Below are 23,575 nucleotides of genomic sequence, written 5' to 3'. Positions count from 1 at the left end.
AAAAATGCTGCAGAAAGTGAGTGGACAAAGCCAACTGCACACACCTAAATACAGATATATTGTGACAGCAGAGCTTCCTGCAATAGAAAGGTCAAGGCTGAGAACAAGAACTATCAGCTTACAAACCATACACAGACTTACCTTGCCCTCTTCCAGTCGAAGCTGAAGGACTTTATCTCCAGGTTTATAATCTTTGAGGAGTTCTGCTGACTTCCACACCTCCTCTGGATCAGGGATCCAGACCCTGGCATACTGCAGAACAAAAACAACAGCAAAAGATTGGTGAGCTTTGGCTGAACTATAGTTAAATCATTGAAATGAATGACACTAAAAATATTTTTGTGTTTTTTAAATACATGTTTAACAGACAACGCCTTAAGCAAGAGGCAAGTTAATTAGTACATCTGAGATGAATAACTTGTTCTATTGATAAATGGCTGCCAAACATAATTTTATTGCCTACACAGAGAGAAAAAGGCATTTTCCATGCAGAAGGTATTCCAAGATACACATTGAATGCTGAAAATCTACAAAGTAAAAAAAAAAAAAAAAAAAAAACAGCATTTCCAGAAAGATCAAAAATTTGACTATCCAAAAAGATTACTTGGAGTAACTCTTAAGTAGGTTCTAAATGCATTTGTAGCATAATATTATAGAACCATTTTTGTCCTCTTTTTCCCCAAAGAGAATACTTTGGCCCATCTGTGTTAATTTAGGCAAAGCTGCCTGATCAAGTGTTAAAAGCTCTTCCTTTGTAGTTACAAACATGGCTAGATTAAAATTTATTATATTCAGAATGCCAAAAGAAAAAAACCTGAAAGATTTGGTTGAAATGGCCTCCCGATATAAGGAAAAAACCCAACAACAAAGCAGATTCCTATTAATGACCATTTTCATACAAACTTTATTCACAAAAGCGACACAGTGCAAACACATTATTTGTTTTCAAAACCAGCAAGCATATTCATACTTTTCAAAGAGTGAAGATACAATTGGTACCTCATATTCAAGAATCAATTAAAGATGTATGGAAAACTGGAAACCAGCTGGTCACTTACAGAGTCCCATGAACATGCAAATACACACACAGGAACACAGCTCTTAAGTAGGACAAGGAAAAGGCTGAGACATTTTTAATATGTTCAGGTTCCTGAAGCAATGCCCCTGCTATGCCTGGAGAGCACTGAGCTCACACCACAGCCACACCTGAGCAAACCAAGCAGCTTCTTGGCTCTGGAGGTGCACACATTGCAAAACACTCTCAGTCCACTAACTTATTTCAAAATAACTATGTTTTAATAACTATATTTGTCAAAGCATTTGATGGCAGAGAAAACTGCATTTGGTCATGCAGCTTCACCACCTAATCTTACACAACTTCTTTATGGACAGCTTCCTCTGCCTCAAAGAGGGCTTTCCCCCCCTTATTAACCCAGTTTTCCCACTACAGAAAAATAGAAACTGCTTGTTTCTGTTAGTATTTCAGAAAATGCTAGGCATTTTCTGAAAAACTTGATGAAAAATTTCATATTGCTTTCTTATTGCAAGAGAGGGCATGATAAAATGTATTGAGCAGCAGGACTATGATATCAGGGCGTCCCCCACACGGCAAACATTCAGAAGGAGGAACAATTGTCATATTAAAAGAATTTATACTAAAAATACATTTCATAATAAAAAGTATAATAGAAATATGATATTTAATCTATATTTTTAAAATAAAAATTATATCTATATTTTATATATCATGTCATATATTATGATTATTTATTAATAAAATAGTCAATATAATAATATCATATGTTTTCTATATTATATATAAAATTATAGTTACATTTTATAATTAAAAACTTACACTATATTACATTAATATTATATACTATATTACATTAATACTATATTAAAACTATGCTAAGGAAAAACCTGTGACTGTCTCCAGACAGACTCAGCTTTGAGTGATTGATTAATCACTCAAAACAACTTTCACCTGTGTCCAATTAACAAATCTCTTTGGGTAAACATCTCCATAACACACTTCACGTGTGCAAAAACAGGAGCAGAGAATACAGATCAGAATTGTTTTCTCTTCTCTCTGTGTTTCTCACTGGCTTCCCAGGAAAAACCCTTGGGAAGTTGTGCCTGCTGACTTCAGGAAACAACTTGTTTCCCAAACCCATGATGATCCTCAGGAACACTGCACATGGGGAATTAACAACAGCCTAAACCAATGGTTTTACCCTCAGCACATGGCAAAGCAGTGCCTTCAGCCCCAGAGCTCCTGCACAGCTTGTGCCCACACACATAAACCAAGAGAAAGGAGAATGATGAAAGTGAGCTGTTATTTATTTCATTCTTTCCCATTACAGAGTATATCATGCTCCCACACCTGGCCTTTCTCCATCACCACTGGGTGTTACTGCCAGCCCTAAGAATCCACTTTATACAAAGACAAGGAGCTTTGCTCTTTGTAGTCAATTTGTGCTTGTGTGGCTTATTTTTTTTCTTTGAGTTTTGTTAGTTTCATACGTATTTGCTAATGTTCTCAGTGCAGAAGTGCTACATTACTTTATTAATTATATAATCTTTTCCCTACTCCCCAGGAGATAAATGATTTGAAAAACAGAAGATGCCCAAAACAATTACTCAGAGTGGGCTGCTGCCAGTCACAGAGCACTGTGTAACCACAAGGAGCACACAGCAGAAGGCAGGGTTTGGGCACTTGGGCAAGCTGCTTTCAGCCCTTCTGGATCCCCAATCCACAAGGCAAGGAACTCTGGGGTGAAATGAAGGCTTGTGCTAACAAGTGTCTGTGCAATGCAAGCACAAACCCACAAACTATAAGTCCAAAATTAAACAGGACTTGTCAGTACAGGTGCCATATTAAAGTCAAGTAGCAGGCTAAGGAACAGTTTCCTTTCCACTTGGTTTGAAACAAAAGACACTTTATAAAACTTCAGAAATCATACTCATGGTTTCATATAATAGTAATTTCAAATCACAATTTCAAATCCTAAAATCAATAATTCATAAGATCCATATATTCAAACATAGCACAATACACCTGTTCTCAGAATTATTTTATTTAAAAAAAACAAAACACCAAAACAAAAAGCCAAAATCCAAAACCCTGTCAGAAATCAGGTAAGTTTTTCAGTTTAACAAAAATGCTCCAGCCTCAGACACAGCTGAAGACTGAATGCATTCCACACTGTGACCAGGTTCCATCCCCAAGATGCAGCAGAACCTCCCCACCCCCCAGTATTTCTGATAGGATAGGATATTTCTGATAGGATAGGATATTTCTGATAGGATAGTCCTTCCAAGGAATTAACAGAAAGCAAAGTCAATGTGGAAGAGGAAAGCATTTAAATGCTGTCTAGCAGAAGGAATAAGCAGGCTGGATTCCTTTAGGCTACACAAAGCAGAGTTTCCTGACCTAAGAAAGGCAGCAGCCTGACAGACAAATGCTGATAACCTGAAGCACCAAATGCTGGGTAGCAGCTCCTAACTCTGCAATCTGTGGCAGCATGGAACAGGCATCTTTAATTTATCCAGCTAAAACTGTACATCTAGAGAAGGGAAGGAGAAAGCAGAAAACAGATCACCATAGAAACTGAGCCACTACAGACAGCAGAACCCTCCATGACACAGCCCTACAGATACTGAAGCCATCCTATGAGCACCAGGCTGCAGCTTTTCATCTCCAGCACCAGTGCCTAGCCCTAAATCCCTGCCAAAGAAAACACCTGGTAAAAGGAATGGGTGGGAGGAAAGAGAGAGATGTTCCTAATTATAAATACTGAATCATTTCTCAACATTCTCACCTCATTAACTGAGCAGAATGTTTTGCAAAATCAGATTTTCATGCTTTTATATAATCAGTTGATACAAAAATTCCATTGCTGCCTGGCCTTTACTGGGATCCAACCCTACAGAGGAAAACAAAGCACCAACACTGGTGGAAACAGGACCAAGGGCCTCTCTTGGGAAATAACTTACTCTGATATCTGCTATTCATCCCTCTTTACTTACTAGTATATAAAAATAGGGTTTATGACAACATCAGGATGAGACTAAAATAAGATAAAATTCCAGAGCCACTGATTTACAAATCAGCCTTCTAAAAAGGGAAGGAAATTCTAGTTTAAAAATGACTATGCTGTCTAAAATTCTAACACTGAAATGACAATATAAATTACAGCAAGAATCAGATGAATTTCAGTTCAATCATCCTAATTATGATCCATGAATACATTACTCTTCATGGGAGTTCAAGGCAAATTTTGCACCACCAAAATAAAACTTCTGACAGGGGAGATACAAGTATGACTTACTGCAGGAAAGAGCATGAAATAAAATTTTAGATAAATAATGCTTTGACCTTTCATGTCAGGCCAAGTTTACCAATGGTGTCACTTGCACCTTATATTTCAGTACTGATTTGGCTCAAATAAATGAGATTTGCTATTCTCCTTCAGTGGGGGTGATTGGACTGCACTGGAGGGGCAGGATGGGAGAGGCTAGGGAGCACACAGCACCTTACACCATCCTCCCACCCCACAGCAAAGAGCATCTCCAGGACACCTCTGAGCCCCAACCAGTCTGAAAGTCACAATAAAACACAAGGGATACCAAGGAGATGTCCAGGAGAAAAATAAATAATTAAATGCATAATGACAGGACTACTTCAGATCTCAGTTTCCTGCCCAGACTCTCTTCCAGCCTCAGCACATCAACATAAAGAAACAGCACCTCCAAAATTCCCTGCAAGTGTGGAGTGCCGTACTTGGCTCAAGGAGGGACAAGCTGGGCAACAGTTTACAGACACCTATACAGCAACTCTGAAAGAGTTCACAGCAGAAAACAAACACAGAAGATTTCACATCTCTGGTGGGTCAGGAGGTTGGCTGGATTACTACAACTTTGCATAATAAGAAAATATAATAAAAAATCACAGTATTCTGTCATACCTCGTGATTTCATCTTAGATCACATGAAGAAATCAGCAGACTACAACAATCATCTATCAAATGAGACCATCTGACTCACAAAGCCTCTCTCCTGAGCTATTAACCCCTTGAAGCACTAATTGCCACTGCTGACAGAACAGAATTAGCAATGCAGGCAGCTCAGCAGTCTCAGCAGCAGGCAAGTAGTTCTGTACTGCCATTGCACAACCACAAAAGGAGGAGATACAGCTATCTTCCCAGCTCAACTGCTCTGTGCCTAACAGCTGGAAGAGTTCATTAAATGAGCTACATCCTAGAAGGAAAAAGGAAATTTCAGCTCAGAGAAAGCTGTCCCAAGTTTCTCAGCAGGACCTACACATACAAGGGAACTGCTATGATTTTCACTCCAGCAGGGATCATTTCTTTTTTTATTTACAGACAGCCCCAAAAACCACAGTCTTTCACATGCTCACCATGAAAAGAAATAGGAGGGACATTCCCCACTCCCTTTCAAGGAGGACCTCGGGTCTGGGCAGGAATAAAGCAGCTCATTTATGTCTGGATCAGAGACACCATCAATCCTGGCAGCACTGGCTGAAGGAGCCAGTGGAACAGCAACAGCTGGTCAAAGTCAAAGCCAAATTTCACCAAAATTATTAAATGTGAACTTGCTGCTGACTGAACAGGGCAACCTGGAGAGAGCAGGCTGCACTGCTAGGCTGGGAAAAGAAGTGTCTCTGCTAGTAAGGGGCAGAAAAACAGAGCACAAAACAGAGCACAAAGTCATCAAAGCTGACACTGCAGAAGTGTTGAACTGATCTTTGCAAAATGCAAAGTTATTACAAAAGGATTTCTTGGGATTTCCTTGGCTGGGGTTGCTTTGGAAACACAATTTGATGCTATTAGAACAATTTCCTTTCAGCTTGATATTTTCCCCTATGCTTGGTTCACAGTGTCACCACCAAAGGTAATAATACTGAGCCTAGAAATACTTGAAAAGCAAAGTTTACTTTTTATAAGCTCTACACAAGCAGATCAACAGGCACACACAAGTCTTGACTTGGCCAGTCTGGATCTCCTACAAAGAGATCAGGATCACTCACACAGGGGGCAGTCCTGCTTCTCCCACTGCTGCAACCACTGAAATTTGTGCCACCCATCCTGTGATCCATGGGCAGCCCCAGGGACACCCTACACTGCTATCACAGCGCTGCTGCTGCACTCTGGAAAGTCAGACAGGACTTTATTCTCATAAAAATGCCAAGTAACCAGGGAGGATTGGAAAGTTGAGCGTCCCCATGACATGTGGGCTGCTGCAAAACCTCTGACCAGCTCCTCTTAATTCTTCTTAGGGCCAGAGGGAAGTGGAATCATTAATTTGGGGAAAAAAAAGCCAAATAGAAATTATAGTTTTCTTAAAGGCAGTAGCACTCTTTGGGCATGGAGCACATTTTCTGTCTTGTTGCTCAGCAAGAGCCATTCACAAACCTGTCAGAGTTAGGGCCTGATATTTAAGGCCTGAATCAATTTGAAAATAAATTTATATCATGATACACAGTAGAGAAAATATAAGTGGCAATTAGTATTAGTGTTTTATCAACAATCCCACATAGTTAGCTGACCTCACAGAAAGGCCACAAGCCCTGTGCTATTCTATCTGATGGGAATTCCCTGGCCAGCCACAAGCAGAGCTCCCAAATCCAGGGGAATCCAGGGGACAGCAGTGACCAGGCTCTGAGCTACCCCCAGGATATCACCCTATGAGTTTGCAAACCACTGATACTGGTGTGCAAACCTGGCTCACAGCTAAGGCACTGCATCCTTCCCCATGCACAAGGAAACTCCTGGAATCACAATGGGAAAAAATCTGTTGTACTTGAGAACTTCATTTACCCTGTAAATATCCCCTACATTTGAATCATAAGGCTATAAAACTCCCCTTCTTTCCTTCCTTTAAGCATTTTTACAAAGTATTCTTTGTATCTGGGGCCTGGGGGCTTGAAGCAACAAAAGCCACTTGTGTGTCCTTTGCCAAACTCGCCTTGACTGTACAAGGTACAGGCAAAAACCGACAGCATCCCACACAGATCCGCTGCAGCAAGGTCTGCACCATCTGCCACTAGAAAAACATTGATTTACATGGCTGGAACCTTACCTTGCTTCAAAAGGATGTAAAAAAAGCTAAACCCCAAACACAGGACATCTATGTACAGTGAAATTCAGAGAAAATTACCACCCTGCAAATCCACACCTTGGGCCTGACATCAAGGCCAAAAAATGTAGTTGTACTTTAAACTACCAGATCTATCAAGGAGAGTTCCATTGCAAGGTTGTAAGTGGTAAAATGGTCCTACAAAACATTTTTAAGGGGTTAAAACACATGAAATGTTTAAAAGTTCAGCATTTTCTACACCTTCAAGAACACAGTTTTCTACATTTGATGTAGAATTACCTGACTTTCTCTTCAAAATGTAGTACAGAGGGAGACAGATGTGGTCTGTAACCAGCCCTGCCCAGCTGCTCCATTCTCCATCAGTCATCAACAAATAACTCACCACAAACCCTCAGTGAAACAGCAGCACTGCTATCTTGCTCCATGCAGATGCTGTTCTTATTTAATTCAGTATGTTTCTCCAAAAAAGAAAGCTCATTTAAAGTAAAGCAGGCTTAAAAATACACATTCACAGAAACAGCAGTGCTGAAGAAAATTTTGTGTTTGAAAGTGTTTTGATTTCTAGACCTGTCAAAGGAATGAATGCAGCTCAGAAGAATCTCCAGAAAAGATGGCACTAACAGTGAGATCAAACCCAGCAATGATCTGGGCACTGCTTGAGACACAAACCAGCTGAAAATCCACAATAAGAGCTGCAAAAACATGGAGCAGAAATGTGGCACCTATCTCAGACTGAGAGACAGGGAAATATTCTGACTCGTGAGATTTCATTTGGGGTCATACCCACACAGAGAAGCAAATGCTGTATTGCATTCCAATCCATACCACCAGAATGAAGGCAAACAAGGAATTATATGCTAGTGATTTCAAATATAAGTTAATTATAAGTCTGCTTTACAACTCACAATTCCTCCGACCTGAAAAACATGTTACAAGAATTGTACAAGAGTGGCCACAAGAAATTTAAGGACAAATGAAACAACTGCAGTTACCCTGGATATTCAGCTAGTGAGACTTGTTGCACTGAAGAAACCTCACTAGGAAAAAGATGCACGATTTCATGTTTATGTACTTACAGTGAGTGCTGCTCCAATATAAAAACTTTAAAATAGCCTACACCTAAGAGCACAAAAAGATATCCAACCCCATTGACTTCATGGGTGCCTAAACTTAAGATTCAATAACACAAACATTGTAAGGGCAAATAAAACAAGTGGCTGCAGGATTTTGTTTCAACATCAAGATGATGCAAGCCATAATAAAGACTTGACAGCATAAATGCAGAAACAGACATAACTTCCAAATTCAGCCCAGACTGAATACGTTGCTTCTGTATTTTCCATGCTGATTTCACTGGATGAAATGCTGATTTCACTTTGTCAAGTCCTCAGATGGACTGAAGACCTTCCAGAAGCTTTCTACAGTTATTTTCCCTGGAGTTTCTAGAGACCTCAGGAGGCAGAATCCCTGAGTCACTGCTCCCAGGGCTGCTCCAGAGGGAAGGGGCTGCTGCAGCTCCTGCTTCACACACAGGAGGAGGAAACTCCATCCCTGCCCCTGCCCAGAGCCTTCTGCAGCACTGCCAGGGCTTTATCTGGGGCATCCAGAACTTCCTTATGCAGGGTGGGATAATAAAGGGCTGTACTGATCAGACAGATGCACTGCACTGTGCCACAGCACTGGAGTAACAAAAACTGACTGAGAAAGCAGCAGTGGGGCCATAGCTGCTCACCTAGCTCACAGAGGTGAAATAAGGCCACATTTTCTGCTACCTGTAAAACAGCTGGAGCATGGACAATTACTGACTTAGCTGCGAAAGTTTAAATTAAAAGTTAAAAATTAAATATATTTGAGAGTAGATTAAGGCTGTACTTTTCTGAGCGTCTTTCGGTAAAGTTGAGCTCAAGTTCAAAAGCATCATCTTGTTTTTACCTAATCCTAGCCCCCCAAAAAGCCACATTTGAAGTAAAACACCAAACTGATGGTTTAAAAAGCAAAGACTAACTGAATATTTTTTGTTAGGCCAACACAGAAGCCCCAGCTGAGATGCAGCTGCACCATTGAAACTAGTTCTCCTTGAATAACTCAAGCTAAGTCAGTAAAAGCTGTTTTACCCAGCTAACCCAGAGTGCAGCTGTCACCCAGACACCTTCCTGCCCTACTCCAGCAGCAAACTCACACCAGTGAAACACATCTAACGGAGCCACATTTAGTTCCACCAGTTTTTCATGGGAAATTAACAGTAATTTACAGCAAGTCCCCACAGAAGGAAACCAGAGTGGCCTGATATGAATGACCTGGCAAGCTCAAACCCCAAACCAGCGAGCAGAGTCAAACCTCCCCCAGAGCTGCTGCTCCTCCACAGCACCTGGGGAAGCTGTGAAAGCAGAACTGGGGTCACAGAGCTGCTCTCCAAAGCGCCAGCAAGAGCAGCAGCCATTCCCTGCCCTCACCAGGGGCTGTGAGCATCCTGAGCCAGCAGGATGGGTATGGGAATCACCTCTGTGCTGCACACAGGGGAAACTGCACCCTGCCACACCAGCAAAACAAACTTTCAAGCATATACCACATTTATATCCCACTGCTTCTCTACAAGTGTTCTCTCTCTTTGATTGTTTGCAAAAAGTTGAAATCAGCTTCACATTTCTGAGATGTGAGATTGTCACAGGGAAGAAGTGCACTCAGACATTAAATTCTAACAACTCCTAAAATTGCTTCTCCTCTTGCAAGATTTTTTCTAAGTGAGACCAAACAATAAATTTAATGTCTGGCATGTTTGAAACAGTCATGTATGTATCTCCAAGATCCTAAGTCCAAACTCAACTCCAATTCTCATTAATAAACTCTTATACTGTAATACTGTAACTCTAGTAAGCACTTACATGCTTAGCTACACAGACCTATACACCTCTATGAAAACCAAGAAAACAACTGAACATATTCCACTTACTTTAACGTACATATAGTCTAAAACTTCTATTTCCATCCCATATCTCCTGTGACAGGAATTTCCAGCACTTTCAGAGGCAGCTGGTGTTTCCTTTCCAGGCAAAGCAGGCTCAATCTCCATGGAACACATTTCCATCTCTCTTGTGTTGGTGTACACTCTCTCATAAGGCAACTTGGGAATCTCTCTCTGGTTTCCCCAGCAAAACAACTGAGGTCATCTGCTTTAAAGATACTAATGAATAACCCATGGAGTCTGCAGGGAGTAACGTGTGACAAGCCATGTTGGGGCAATGAATGCCCTCATTGTTAGACTGCCTCATAATATTTTTAGGTTATTTCTCCGGCTCTACAAAGCTCAAGAGTGTTGTCTTGTAAACCACACAGCAGTTGCAAAATTCTCTTGTCTTGTGATAATCAAATGGAAGAATTCAAGGACACCAGTGGTAATTAGAGCAAGAGTTTATGATTTTCATAGCCACGGGTATGTACATCATTCAAATGAGCAGTCCCTGTTTTCTCATCTTTAGGGCTGCCAAACTAGAAACATGGAGTTTACATCTACCCATACAGCACCCTGGAAAACAACATGACAAATCACATGGCAGCTGCCACAGACACAGAATGAGAGCCCTTCAAAGCAACGCTGCTTCAGCCCTCATTTGATCTCAGAGCCAGGGCTCTCATCAGCCACAGAGCAGCAGAGTCAGCTCTCAGCCTCCCCACTGCCTCCTGAGAGCTAAATAACCCAACAAGGCTCCTCTGCTAATGGCCAGGGCCAGTGAGCATCACCCTAACAGCCTCACCCACCTCCAGCCACACCTGAGGCAGGGCCAACAGGAAAAATTGAAGGCCTGATGAGCAGTGAGGGAAACGCAACAGCTTTCAGGATGCTCAGAAAGAAGCCACAACCTTCACCAACCAGCATGGAGCTGACAGACACAAAAACACAGCTGCATTCTGCACCCTGACTGACTCTGCTCCAGCTTAATCTTTAAAATGCTCCCTCAAACCATTCATGATCACGGGGACTTTAATTCTTATTTGTTTTTTGGTATTATGTTTGTACCTTCTTTTCCCTCAACATTCCAAGAAGCTTTATCCCAGCCTTGAGTACCTCCATAGCAGCATTATTATTATTCAGGGAAAGATCCTTCCATTATTCCTGGCTAACAGGCCAAAAAAACTAAATCCACACCACTGAAGAGGACAGAATATGTAAAACACAAAGATCTCTGTAAGTAATCCATTTGCACCTTCTTCAAAATTTACATTAAAATTTGCAGATGCTCACATTAAAAGCTGGGTCAGTATCTGCAACCCACAGACATTCAGTGAAGTCTTTAAACTTCAGTAGCAGTGCCTAATGTTTCCTGTGCTTACCTTGGAGCTCCTTAATATCCACAATACAGCAAGGAAGGCACTCTCTAATGTAACCACACTGACTACTTAGCCTCTTTAAAAAAAAAAAAAAAAAAACATAAAACAAAAGATGCAACCAAAAGAAATAAACAAAAAAAAAAAAAAAAAAAAACAAAAAATCCCCAAAAATAACAACAAAAACCCCCACACAAATGGTTTTAACAGCATTGACTTTTTTATATTTCATTTGTATATAAACAGACCGACAGATAGAAACAAACAACTAAATACTGCAATTAGCAGCAAGCAAAGCAGCTGTACAGTGACAGGAAACGCCCAGGTTATGACCTGGATGTCCAGGAAAATCCCAAAATCACCAAGACCATCAGCTTGATAACACTGTGGTTTTCATGTGTGTGCAGTGCTGGGCAGCCCAGCTTAACCATCTCACACATTCCACATTTGGCTGGAGCACATTGCAAACACAGACTCTGCTGGAAGATGAGTGGCACCATAAGGTGGCAGGGTCCTCAATGTGCAAGTTTCTGCTGAAAATTCACTCTGGTTATTAAACATTACACCTGGGCTTTAGGTAGACAGGTCGTAACCCATTGCAGTGCTGCATACACTGAGCTTTCCTCAGAGAGCTGGACAAGAGACTTCCCCAGGATGTTTTGGTTTTTCTCCTGCACAAATCATTCCTAGCAGCTGCAGGACAGCAAAGCTATTTCTCTGCCATAAGAAGAAATAAAGAATAAAGGGCTTGATCTTTCAGGTTTATGTGCTCGATTTCAAAGCATAAAATTAAGCAATGTGTGATTACTCACACAGGATAATGACAAAACTTTGCAGTATCAGCCTTAAGTAAAGCCAGGGTTAAGCAAAGCCAAGAACAAGGAGGAAATGATGCAGTCCTGGGCAAAGGTGTAGCACTGCTCTCTGCCAGGAGCCAACAAAGCCTTGCCACTAGTGCTGGCAAACAGAGCTTTAAACCAATCACACAACTCCAGCTTCAAAGTAAAGCCAGCAAAAGGGAAAGTTACTCTACACAGAGCCAGTGAATTCATAACACTTGGAATTTTCTCTGTCTCCCACGACTTTTAGGTAACAGGTTTAATTTCACACCTAGTGCATTCCCACTTAGTTAAAAATCTTGATACCAATTTGAGCTAGCCAAACTCTTAGAAACATCAGCCCTGTTCTAGCATACCTTGAGTGGGGTTATGGCCCATGGAAATAAGCAGAAAGACACAGTTGGATGAAAAAGGTCAATGTCACAGACATGATGCAAATTTCCAAGAACTGTGGATTTATTTCTGACCATAACACCACATTTTCCTGAAACAACAACCACCTATTATTATGGACACAGGCAGCTCTTCCTTGCTATTTTAGAAGCAGAAGGTGCATTGTGCTGCCCCAGCTCACTGGAGTAGCTTGCTAATGAAGCATCAGGAGCAACAGCCCTGCCCAAACGCTGCTCCTTGGCCCCGGGCCCAAACCCTGCTCAAATCCTCCCTGCCAGAGCCAAGCACCACACACACAGCAGCAAACACTGCTCCACTCACTACAGCGAGCACAAATTGGGTCAGACACGACCTCTGCACCTCCCAGCACGAGAGAGAAAACACAGCCAGGCCCAGGAGCTCAGACTCTGCTCAGGCCCAACTCCACACACAGAGCAGGGTGAGGGGGCTTCAGCCAAGCTCAGACTCTGCTCATCCCAACTCCACACACAGAGCAGGGTGAGGGGGCTTCAGCCAAGAGGCACAAAACAAACCCTGACTCACTTTTATCACAGCAGCTCTTGCTGCCTGACAGCACAGAGCAAAAACTGGGTCCATCAGCTCCCCTCTAGGCAAGATGCCTTCCACACCAGTAACACCTGTGCATGTGCTCATATGCACGTGCAGCTGTCAAAGACCCCAGGAATGCAAGCAAAATTTCAATAATTACATATTTCTTTTGTGCATTGTGGTATTTTTGGGGTCCCCCATGGCAGGAAGGAAATGATGACTCTGACTCCATGTTCTTAGAAGGCTAATTCATTATTTTAAGATACAGTATTATATTAAAGAATGCTATACTAAACTAGACTAAAGAATATAGAAAGCATACTTACAGAAGGCTAAAAAGATAATAATGAAAAACTCATGACTCTCTCCAGAGTTCTGACACAGCTGATGGTGATTGGTCATTAAGTTAAAACAATTCACATGAAACCAAACAAATATGCACCTGTTTGATAAACAATGTCCAAACCACATTCCAAAGCAGCAAAACACAGGAAATGCAAATGAGATTATATTGTTTTCCTTTTTCTCTGAGGCTTCTCAGCTTCCCAGGAGAGAAATCCTGAGCAAAGAAGATTTCTCAGAAAATATGATGATGACAGTGTACAATTTGTGCTGTCAAGGAACAAACCCCAAATTTAATAAATGTGTATAAATTACTGCATGAATACAATAAATAATTATACATTAATGCATATAAATACCTAAAGGGTGTTATCACCTTACCACAGGGGCTCCATACTGTTGTCTCCTTATCACAAAAGTTCCATACCTTCTTGCTGCTCCTCATGGGCAGCTCCTCAGAGCACTAACTCTTCACACACAAAGCAGCCACTGACTCCAACTCCCCTCTCACCCAGGCACCCCACTCTTTTATAGCATCTTCTTCTCATTGCTTACAGCTGTGGCCTGTTAGAGTCAGGCCTGCTCCCAATCTTTGATAATTGGCCCAGCTGCAACTCCTTAGGGGTGAGATTACTTTCTACACTGTCTTTATTTCCTTATATTCTATCCCCCTACACAAGGGAAGGTGCCAAGAGGAAGGACCAGGCTCTCCTCAGTGTGCTGAGCTGTACAAGCACCAGCAGGAAGGAACTGATGCTCAGCAGTTCCAACCCCATATGAGGAAGAACTTCTTCAGTAGGCAGTGGCTGAGCACTGGAACTCACAGAGAGGGTGTGGATTCCCCTCACTTCAGATATTCAGAACCACTGGGACACAGCCTGGAGCCCTGAGCCCTGGGATGGCCCAGATGACCCACTGTGACCCACTCTGTCATTGTCAGTGTCCCCATAGGCCACCCCAGGCTCCTGGAGGTCTGCACAGCCCCAGGGCAGGCTTGCCAGCTGCACACTGCCTTCCCTCACAGCACAAACACCACTGCTAAACCTCACTGGCACTTCTTGCTTTTTAAAAATCCTACTAAAAATAGGCTGCCCAGAAACTGCAGCCATGTGATATTTGGACATTTGTGTGACTTCCTCCAATTCAGCTGGCTCACTGAGCACGTTTCAATAACAAAAATGCTTTCTTTAGTTCAATACAGATTAGGCAATAAGTCTTGTAAAGACAAACTACTTTGTTATTAGAACACATGGAGAGAATTAAACTCCCAAAGGCCCCATAGGCAAACCCTAAGAGCTGGGTACATCTGTATATCCCTTACAACTCAACCTGGAGCTCTCTGTCTCAACTAAAGATAATCATGGTGGTCATTACACCAATAGCAGGAACTTGGCAGCACTTTATCTGATCATTATTCATCTAAAAAAATAAGAGCAATCCATTACTTAACCCATCTGGTACATGCTATAAAATGCAGTAGGAAGAGACTGCAAATAACCAGTGGCAGCTCCATGTACAGACATGTTACTATTCTGCAAGCACTGCTGGTGACAATTTGGGGTGGGACACAATCCAACATAATCCACTAATATTACCAGGTAAATGTTTTAAAATGGCACTCAAATAATTGAAGAAATAAGACCAAGTATTATAAATGGGACCTTCACAGTTCTTTACATGTAACAAAGAACTAAACTTTCAAGATTAGGTCTACAGAAAGAAAAAAAAAAAAAAAAGAAAAAAAAGGAGCATTTAAAAATATAAATCTATTATCACCCCTCGCCAAAAGTAGCTCCAAACAATGCTGCAGTGCTCCATTGGGACTGCAGGATGCACCCTCCCAGGAGCTCTCCCCAACACCTGCTGTCTGTGACCCCAGCAGGGTGGCTCCATCTCCTCCCCCAGACAGGCTCAGCACCCAGGGCAGCAGCTCTGGTTCAGTGGGGGCTCCAGCTCAGACCACGGCCTGCCCTGCTCCCCAAACCTCACATTTTGTTTCACCAACAGATTGCTGACATGTCCCAAAGAGCTTTCTCAGCTCCTGCAGCTGCTGTGGCTGACATGTGGCTACAGAGAACAGGGTTTTTACAAAAAACATAGTAAAATGTCAAGGTTAGGTTAAACCAAGTGTTGTTGGACTGTTGGGTAGTTAGATCCTCAGCACCTTTAGTTTAAAGGCAGTAGGAATAAAAAGGGTGCACAGCACTGTGACTTGTCACTAGAGCTGCCACTGTGTTCATTCCAGGGACACAGCAGGTGCCCAGGCAGGGAAGAACTGGAATATCCCCTTCCTGTGGCTGTGCTGGGTTACAGGAAGAGGCAGATGCAGTTACACAGTACCCTGTGAAGGCTCCTGCCGTGGGGGTGCCGGTCCTGCACAGCCCAGGTTTGGCTCTGCAGGGTTTGGCGCCACATTTGGCTCTCCCAGCCCTGAACTGTGAGCTGCAGGCAGGGCAGGAGCCCCAGGAGTGCCAGCCCTGCACCCTGCAGGGACCCAGCTGTCACCTTCTGAGACACGGGGTGACTGCCCAGGGCTCACAGAACGCACACACCACAGGCAGCAGCTCTGCTGTGAATTGTGGAATATGTACAAGTTTTCCTAAGGATATTCTCTGATGGATCTTTGTATACTTTCAAGCCTAATCAACAGGAAAGGAGATTTAATCTATGAAAGAGAGAGCAGCTAACAAGCTCTAAGTGATGTCCAGGTGTTTGAAAGACAAAGTATTTGCTGGTAGAATTGCCTTGTTAAGGTTTGGGGCTGTACCTGCTATCTCAGCCCTACTGGGAGGTTGCAAAGCTTGGGAAAGGATCCCCACTGACAGAGGACACACAGAATGCAGAATTTAGGGGCCACAAGGACGTGTGGCAGAACCCCCAGACAAGGAAGGAACTAACAGAGCCCACCCAAGCAACTGGGCTGAATCTGTTCTGGCTGGGTAACTCCAGCAGGGGCAGATCCTGACCACAGGCATGCCAAAACAAGAAATCACCAACCCAAAAAAGAAGAGACTGAGCATGCAAGAGTTAGCATAAGAACCAAGAGAATCATTCACCAATAGAAGACAGAACACTAATTAATAAGGGAATTAGGTAACTTGTAGCCAATGAACATTAATACCTTTGTTGGCTAAACTGTATAACTAGTGAGAAGTTTTGGCACTTTGTGGATTTGCCACCCAGCAGCCCTTTCTGAGCAGTACTGTAGCTGTATTTGACTTATTTAAAGTCAAATATCTCAACCCTGTTTGTGGATTGGCCTCTTCCACACTGGGTGAAGAATCTACTTTAAAACAAGTCAGCACAGCAATAAACAGGACTATATAATTAAAGCAGCTTTTTTTAAATCCCAAGAAAAGCCCACTAACAGGCACAGAAATTTTGAAATAGTTCCACTTTCCCTCCCATGCTCAGGTTGGTTTTTGCTGCATTTCCCTCCCCATGCAGCACCAACATGCCCAAGCAGAGCCATTCCTTGGTCAGTGTCCCCTGTTTGCCATTTTTGCTTGCAAGCAGCCAGCACAGGCGAGGAGAAGACCAAGCATTGTTGCACCCCTGGCTTCACCCCCAGAGCAGCAGCTGCAGCCACGGGACACCAAGAAAGGGCCACTTGCAGCGCTGGGGACAGCACAAGCAGCTTTTGTTCTTGCAGCTTCCTCTGACACTTCCCTAACTCAATTTATTGCTCATAAACCCTCAAACTCAACCATTCCAAGGTCAGCTACTGATATCAGCTTGCCCAGGCCATGCTCTCCAGTGAAAACTGTTTGCTGAGTCCTCTGTGTTCAAAGGAACACTTCACTCACTAACACTGAAATTGGATTAGGCCCTATGCTAGGACCAAGCTAGCTGGAGCCAGCTCCCCCTCATCTCAGACATAATGGAAAGGGAGGAGCACATTGGTAGCAGCAAGAATGAAAATACATGAATCTCTGACTGAAAGGATAAATAAATAAATGAGTGCACTGTACACAGCCATACAAAGGGGAAACAGAAATCCCGAGAGGGCAAAGCAGCACGCTCTAGGAAAGCACAGCATGAAAGAGAAACAACTCAAACCCAGGGAAATATAGATGGAAACAGAGGAAAAAAAGGTCACCTCTTCACTCTGGTGTTAAAAGAGGCAGCACAAACACAGTGTGTGATCTGTTTTGTTGATTTCTATCTACAGGGGAGAAGAGCATGTGTTGGGGTTTGGTTTCACACCCCCGAAACTCACAGAGGTGACTTGAAACACAAAACATGGCAGTTCCAGCAGATGAGTTCCTGTTCTAGGCAGAGCATTCTCCCCTGTTCTTAATTTCCACAGAAATCAAATTACACTTAACAAAAGCCAGTACATGGCCTAAATTGTCCCTACCAATTTTTATGGGTCAGCAGAGGCAGGTATGTATCTGCTGTTGGTCAACAGCTCCTGAAATGCTGAAATGGATCAGTGACATCCAAGCATTGCTCAGTGGGGCTGCAATGACCCAAGAAACACACCAAGGTTCTTCTAAGTCTGTCTGCACAGTCAAAGAAGCAAAACTTCCAGAAATGAACTTACAACAAGACCACCGACCTGCTAGAGGTATAAACCCAACAGGACAAGGCTCAAAAGCATCATGTTTTCAGTAAGAATGCCTGAGATGTGGAACTGATTGAAGCTGCTTCCCCCCAAAACTAAAGCTAACGCCCTCAAGCAGAGCCTGAATTTGCAGAGTCACTGGGCACAGGAATACCTCATGGAATACCACAGGAATACAAAGCCTCATGGTTTGGGGCCACTGCTCACAACTAGTCTGTGAGTGCCCTTGAGCCAGTCCTTTAACTTAAATCCAAATTTCTAGATTAACTACATCCATGTCCAACTCCAAGGCTGGCTATATGGCCACCAAATTTAGAAACACATCTGGATGAATCAGAGCAGTAGGGCTTTCACAAGAGTGGAATGACTTCCTCAAAAAATCTGTATAGCTGGTTTCTAACAAAAAAAATAGCTTGGAAAAATAAGAGTTCCTTTCAGCTATTTCAATATGTGGTTGGGATAGTGGGTGCTAGCTTTATGTTGGTAGGCAAAGAACCCAGATTTGAAGGATAACATACTGGCAAACTGGACACACTGGAGCAGAGAGCCCCACTTCCACCACCCCCAGCTGGAAATAAATCTGTTCTGCCATTCTCAGGCAGCACCTGAAGAACTGCTGACAACTTCTTTGCAACTCTCATCCAGTCATCAACATAACCTCACCAACAACTGCTGCAAGTTACACCAACACGGGCACCTGGAAAACACAGCCAGGTTGGGCTGGGGCATCCAGGGGGAGAGGGTAAGAGAGCTGCCCTTGCTCCAGGGCACACAGCAGCAACGATGTGCTGAAAATTCATCCCTGACCCTGCTTGCCAGCAAAATATCTATGCCAACACTATCAGAAAGAGCTGATACTACTCTGGAAGCTCGGGTACTTTAAGCAGCTGCCCTGAATGACAATCTCTGCTTAGCAGTTAAAAAAGCTGTGAAACTCACTCTCTGTGCCTATGTATGTCTCTAAAGAGGACAAGAACAGCCTGGTGTGTGAGAGAAGCACAGGCACAATCCCACTGGCCTGCATCACCCAGTGAGTCCCTCCTGCACTTGTCTCACTTTGTGTTTGCTCTTTTTACCTCAGCATGCTTGGACCTTAACTCCATTATTTATGTTAGCTAATCAAGGATGAGACACTGAATGCTGCTCAAGCAGCAGGCTGCCATGACTTGAGGAAGGAGCCAGCAGAGAGGGAAGGCAGCAGAGTCTCTCCTGAGCGCCCAGCAGGTTTCCCACCCTGGCCTGCCCATTTCTGAGCCAGGCCCTCCTCAGGAATTACAAGGGGCCTTGAGGAATTATAAAGGGTCTTTCCACTCTAACACAGCTCCAGGACAACAGCACACCCACATTTTTTGGAGCAGCTTCTGACCAAAGGATTCAACCACTCAGTGAAGAGAATTCAAGGTCAGACAAAGTTGTAAATGAAAAAAAAAAAAAAAAAAGAAAAAATAACAAGCAAGTAGTCTGAGCTACGCTCTATGAGACATTTTAATTCCATAAGAACATCAACAGAGAGGGAGAAATCAAAACCACATTTCTAAAGTAACTCCTTACACAGAGAAGGTCTGTTGCGGGCCTGGAAACAACTCTGCAGTACCACTGTTCCCTTGACCAGAATGGTAAATTTCATCCCTTTGGGACAGTTCAAAGAGGTATTCTTGTATGAGACACAACACCAAGGTGTGCCATACCATTAATGTACTCACTATTCTTTTGGGGGTGCAGGCAGGCGCCTCACCTCTGACATTCAGTGTCTCCCACACAAATATAGTCAGACACAGGCAAGCAGCCCCTGTGAAGGGACTGCCCGGTTTGGTTTGCCCTGATGCAGCCGCTGTGCTGTCCCACCACTCCTGAGAGGGAGGACTCTACAAACACAGTGACTTATCCATGCCAGAACAAAAGGTCTGTTTCCTTTCCTGCCCTGCAGAGTGCTGGACTGGAGATAATTCTGGAGTATTTCACTAAGTGGCTCAAGGATCTAGATGGCGTGGCCTTCCTACCAACACTCTGACTGTGCAAGCCTTTCGAAAGTAGTATCTGGAGTTTGCCATGTTGTACTGCCCTGCTCAATTCCAGTGACCTCTGTCATCCCTTCTGCCCTCAAAGACCTGTTCTCTGTCATTTTTCTCAGATTTATGCACTAGCTCAAGGCAGAGCAATGAAAACAATGAATTGCTAGAGGTGAAAACAATGCATTGCTAGAGGTGAAAACAACCATTTGCACATCTCAATTTGCAGGCTTTGCCATCAAGATGCGCAGGGCAGTAACTGTTTCCAGGCAGAAGCTGACGAGATACTAACACACAACACTAAAAAGATTAGAAAAACGTCTGATTAAAGAGCATATGAGAGTCACGCTGCGCATCACTGCTGACTGCAGGGCTTCTGAACGACTGCCAGAAAAGCATAATCCAAAGGTGCAGTGTCACCAAAAAGCGTAGCTGAACAGCAAAGCCGTACAATGTCGTAGAAGCCGCTTTTCCTCAAGGAGCGGCGCGGCGCTCCCGAAGGCGATAACCGAGAGGCGATAACCGAGCGGCCGCACCGCGCTGCATCCCGCCGCTGCCGGAGCCGGGCAGGGAGGCTCGGCACGGCTCGGCACGGCACGGCTCGGCAGGGCAGGGAGGCTCGGCACGGCTCGGCACGGCACGGCTCGGCAGGGCAGGGAGGCTCGGCGCGGCTCGGCACGGCGCGGCGCTCCCCGCGGGCCCGAGCCCTCAGCGGCGTCGGGGAGCGGCCCCCGCGCCCCCGGGCTGCGGCCCCGGCGGGACCGGGACTGGCAGCGCCGGGAACGGCAGCTCCGGCCCCGTACCCCGCGTCCCCGCCGCTCCGCCGGGCCGCGCTGCCCGCCCCGCCGCCCCCGCAGCCCCGGCCCCGCCGCCGCCCTACCTTCGTGTAGAGCTCGGAGGCTGCCATGGCGCAGGGCGCGGGCGGGCGGCCCCTCTGCGGCAGCCCGGCGGCGGGAGGCGGAGGCGGGCGGGAGCAGCAGCAGCAGCAGGAGGAGGAGGAGGAGGAGGAGGATGCTCAGGCGGCGGCCCGCGCCATGTTGCTGCTACCTGGCGGGCTCTGAGCATTGTGGGAGCGGCGGCGGCGTCGGGCAGGGCGCGGGGCGGGCGATGCCTCCCACCGGCGGGCGGGACGCGGCCCCGGCCGAGCGCGGACTCTGCCGCGCCCGGAGCCCCGCAGTGGGATCGGGCACTGGGGCTGTGCCCCCCGCTTTGTGCCACAACCGGTATTCCTCCTCTCCCTTAGCATCCTTTTTTTTTTTTTTTTTTTTTTTTTTTTAATTCATTTTATTCTTTCTCTGCTACACTGAACAAATTACTCGTTATGTCATCAGGGATATTTATAATTTCCGGCTGGAGGCGCGGAGGAGGCTCCGCACCGTGGGCAGCACCAGGCGCAGGGAACCGTCCTGTCCCTTCCTTTCACCGGCGCCGATTTTAATCCCACCCTTCAAATTGTAAACAATCTCCTTCAGCTGGATTGCATATGTCATTCAAACCGTTGCTGAAGGCACTGACTGAAGGGAAATGGGCCCAAACCAGTTCCTTCAGTAATTAAGTCCATTCTCACCAAGACATGGAGGTACACATCTTTGAGAAGTTTAACATCGATGTCAAATGGGAATGAAAAGCGTCCATGTTCCAGCAAGGTCTCAAGATGACACCCAACTCCTTTATGATTCATTAATGACTGTTTTGTACAGCTCAGGTTATGTCAAAGCGTTCTTTTGACAGCAGAACTGAAGCTATTACTCTCTTTCTCTATTTTCATTTTCCACCTTGGAAGTACATCCTACTAGTCCAAGTGGTCCAAAATACAAAACAAGTTTGAGATAGGTAAATTTGCCACACTCTCCACCAAAGTGCTTTTACCTATTTATCCTCTCTCAGAATTCAGCTGTGTATTCAGTGGGTTGTATCTGCACTGCCCCTGAAACTCACAACTACCAAAGAAACAGACAAACCTGTTTACAGAGAAACTGAACCATGAAAGCAATGGGTCAGAAATCACTCATCAATTTAGTAACAGAGAGAAAACACTATCCTGACTCTCAAAACAAACACTCCCAGTAAGTGCTTAGCTGGACTTTATTGCTGCTATCTGAAAAGGAGATGGAGAAAGTAGCAAGAACAAATAGGAAATAGCCAAGATGAAAATATGTAGCTTACCTAGAGTTGTTTGCATTAGGTGCAGATATATGGCCTTCACAGCTAGGAAACTAAAGTTAGTAAACTCAAAATAGAGATTAAAAAACCACCTGGTTCTGCTGGGAGAGTTTAAAATAACATGAACAGAATTTTAAAAATATTCCTTCCCATGTTCTGCCAGCATGTCCAGGCTTATCAGCCACGATTGCTGTTGCTGTGCCACAGCAGGAGGCTCAGTCCAGCAGACCTGGACATTCACTCTCAGTGCTATAAAAAGCCCAGAAGGGTTCCTGGGAGCTGCTGTCCAGGCCAGGGGTGAGGTTTTGGCTAAGCTGTGTTCATAGCTGCTCTCCATCCCTCTGCCAAGGCGAACCAGGGAGATCTATACTAAAGCTACCAGACACCTTTCATGTGCAACACTGGAACTATAAACAACTGAAATTTCAGTTTTGTTTTCAGAAAGGACCTGGACCTCCCCTCTGTGTGAAGCTTCACATCAGATATTTTGAACCCTTTAAATTCAAAGATACTCATTTCAGGAGTTTGCCTGGACTGTGGATTACTGATCTCAGCCACCCACAGCTGGAGCTCAGGAGCCAAATGTAATGAGCCACAGCAAAAAATAGATATCTGAGTGCAAAATATGCTATGATTTGACACAATTTGCATAAACCAGGATTTCAAATCTGCCATTAAGGACAGGAATTGGGGGCATTGAAAGTTGCCAGGAAGCAACCTTTTTGCAATGTGTCCAGAGCGACTGCTTTAAGATGCATCCTCTGTATCAAGTATTTGCTCGCAAGATTTTAAAAGACCCCATCTCTTACCTTGCACATCTTTTTGAAAACATGGAATTTTTTTCAGAGCATAGATCCCAGGGTGTTCCAGATAACAGCGTACAGATGATGTAACTGACACAGTCCACATGTAGAATTTTATACTGAATTTTTATGCAATTTTTTTTCAGCAGTTAAGAAGCATTTGCCCTATCTTTTTTCTTACATCTGTGTTCTGTTCATATCTGTGATCTGTTCAACTGTGGCAGAGAAATTCCCTTCTCACACAGGACTTCCTATTCTGTTGTCATGCTGTACAATGAGTGAGCAGTGAGTTCTCTGCCAAGCCCATATTCTCACACCTCAAGGACCAGGCCTGGAGATTTTAGCTGTAAAAACAAACAGGGCTGGTCCAGCCAGTACTGATGGAACAGTTAAGAACTCTGCAATGTAATACAAGAGATATGTAGGGAGAGAGAAAATCATGTACCATGCAGGTATGCAGAGCAG

The 23,575-nt window shown here is 44.1% G+C and overlaps 1 protein-coding gene across 3 annotated transcripts in view; it reads right to left on the bottom strand.

Moving 5' to 3' along the window:
• The window catches only part of MYO5A (myosin VA), a 98,478-nt gene extending 77,385 nt beyond the window's left edge, over nucleotides 1-21,093 (bottom strand). For all 3 annotated transcript variants that reach the window (XM_058811757.1, XM_058811756.1, XM_058811758.1), the window contains exons 1-2: nucleotides 21,025-21,093; nucleotides 142-252 (exon numbers count right to left, since the gene is read on the bottom strand). In XM_058811757.1, the coding sequence (XP_058667740.1) occupies nucleotides 142-252; nucleotides 21,025-21,051 (138 nt within the window). In that variant the 5' untranslated portion in view covers nucleotides 21,052-21,093. The remainder of the gene's footprint in view (nucleotides 1-141; nucleotides 253-21,024) is intronic.
• Between the last annotated feature and the right edge of the window lie 2,482 nt (nucleotides 21,094-23,575).

The sequence above is a fragment of the Ammospiza caudacuta genome, chromosome 10 (assembly GCF_027887145.1).
Source record: "Ammospiza caudacuta isolate bAmmCau1 chromosome 10, bAmmCau1.pri, whole genome shotgun sequence".
NCBI classification, from domain to species: Eukaryota; Metazoa; Chordata; class Aves; order Passeriformes; family Passerellidae; genus Ammospiza; species Ammospiza caudacuta.
Note: the sequence above shows the minus strand (reverse complement) of the source record. Positions and strands in the feature narration are given on the sequence as shown.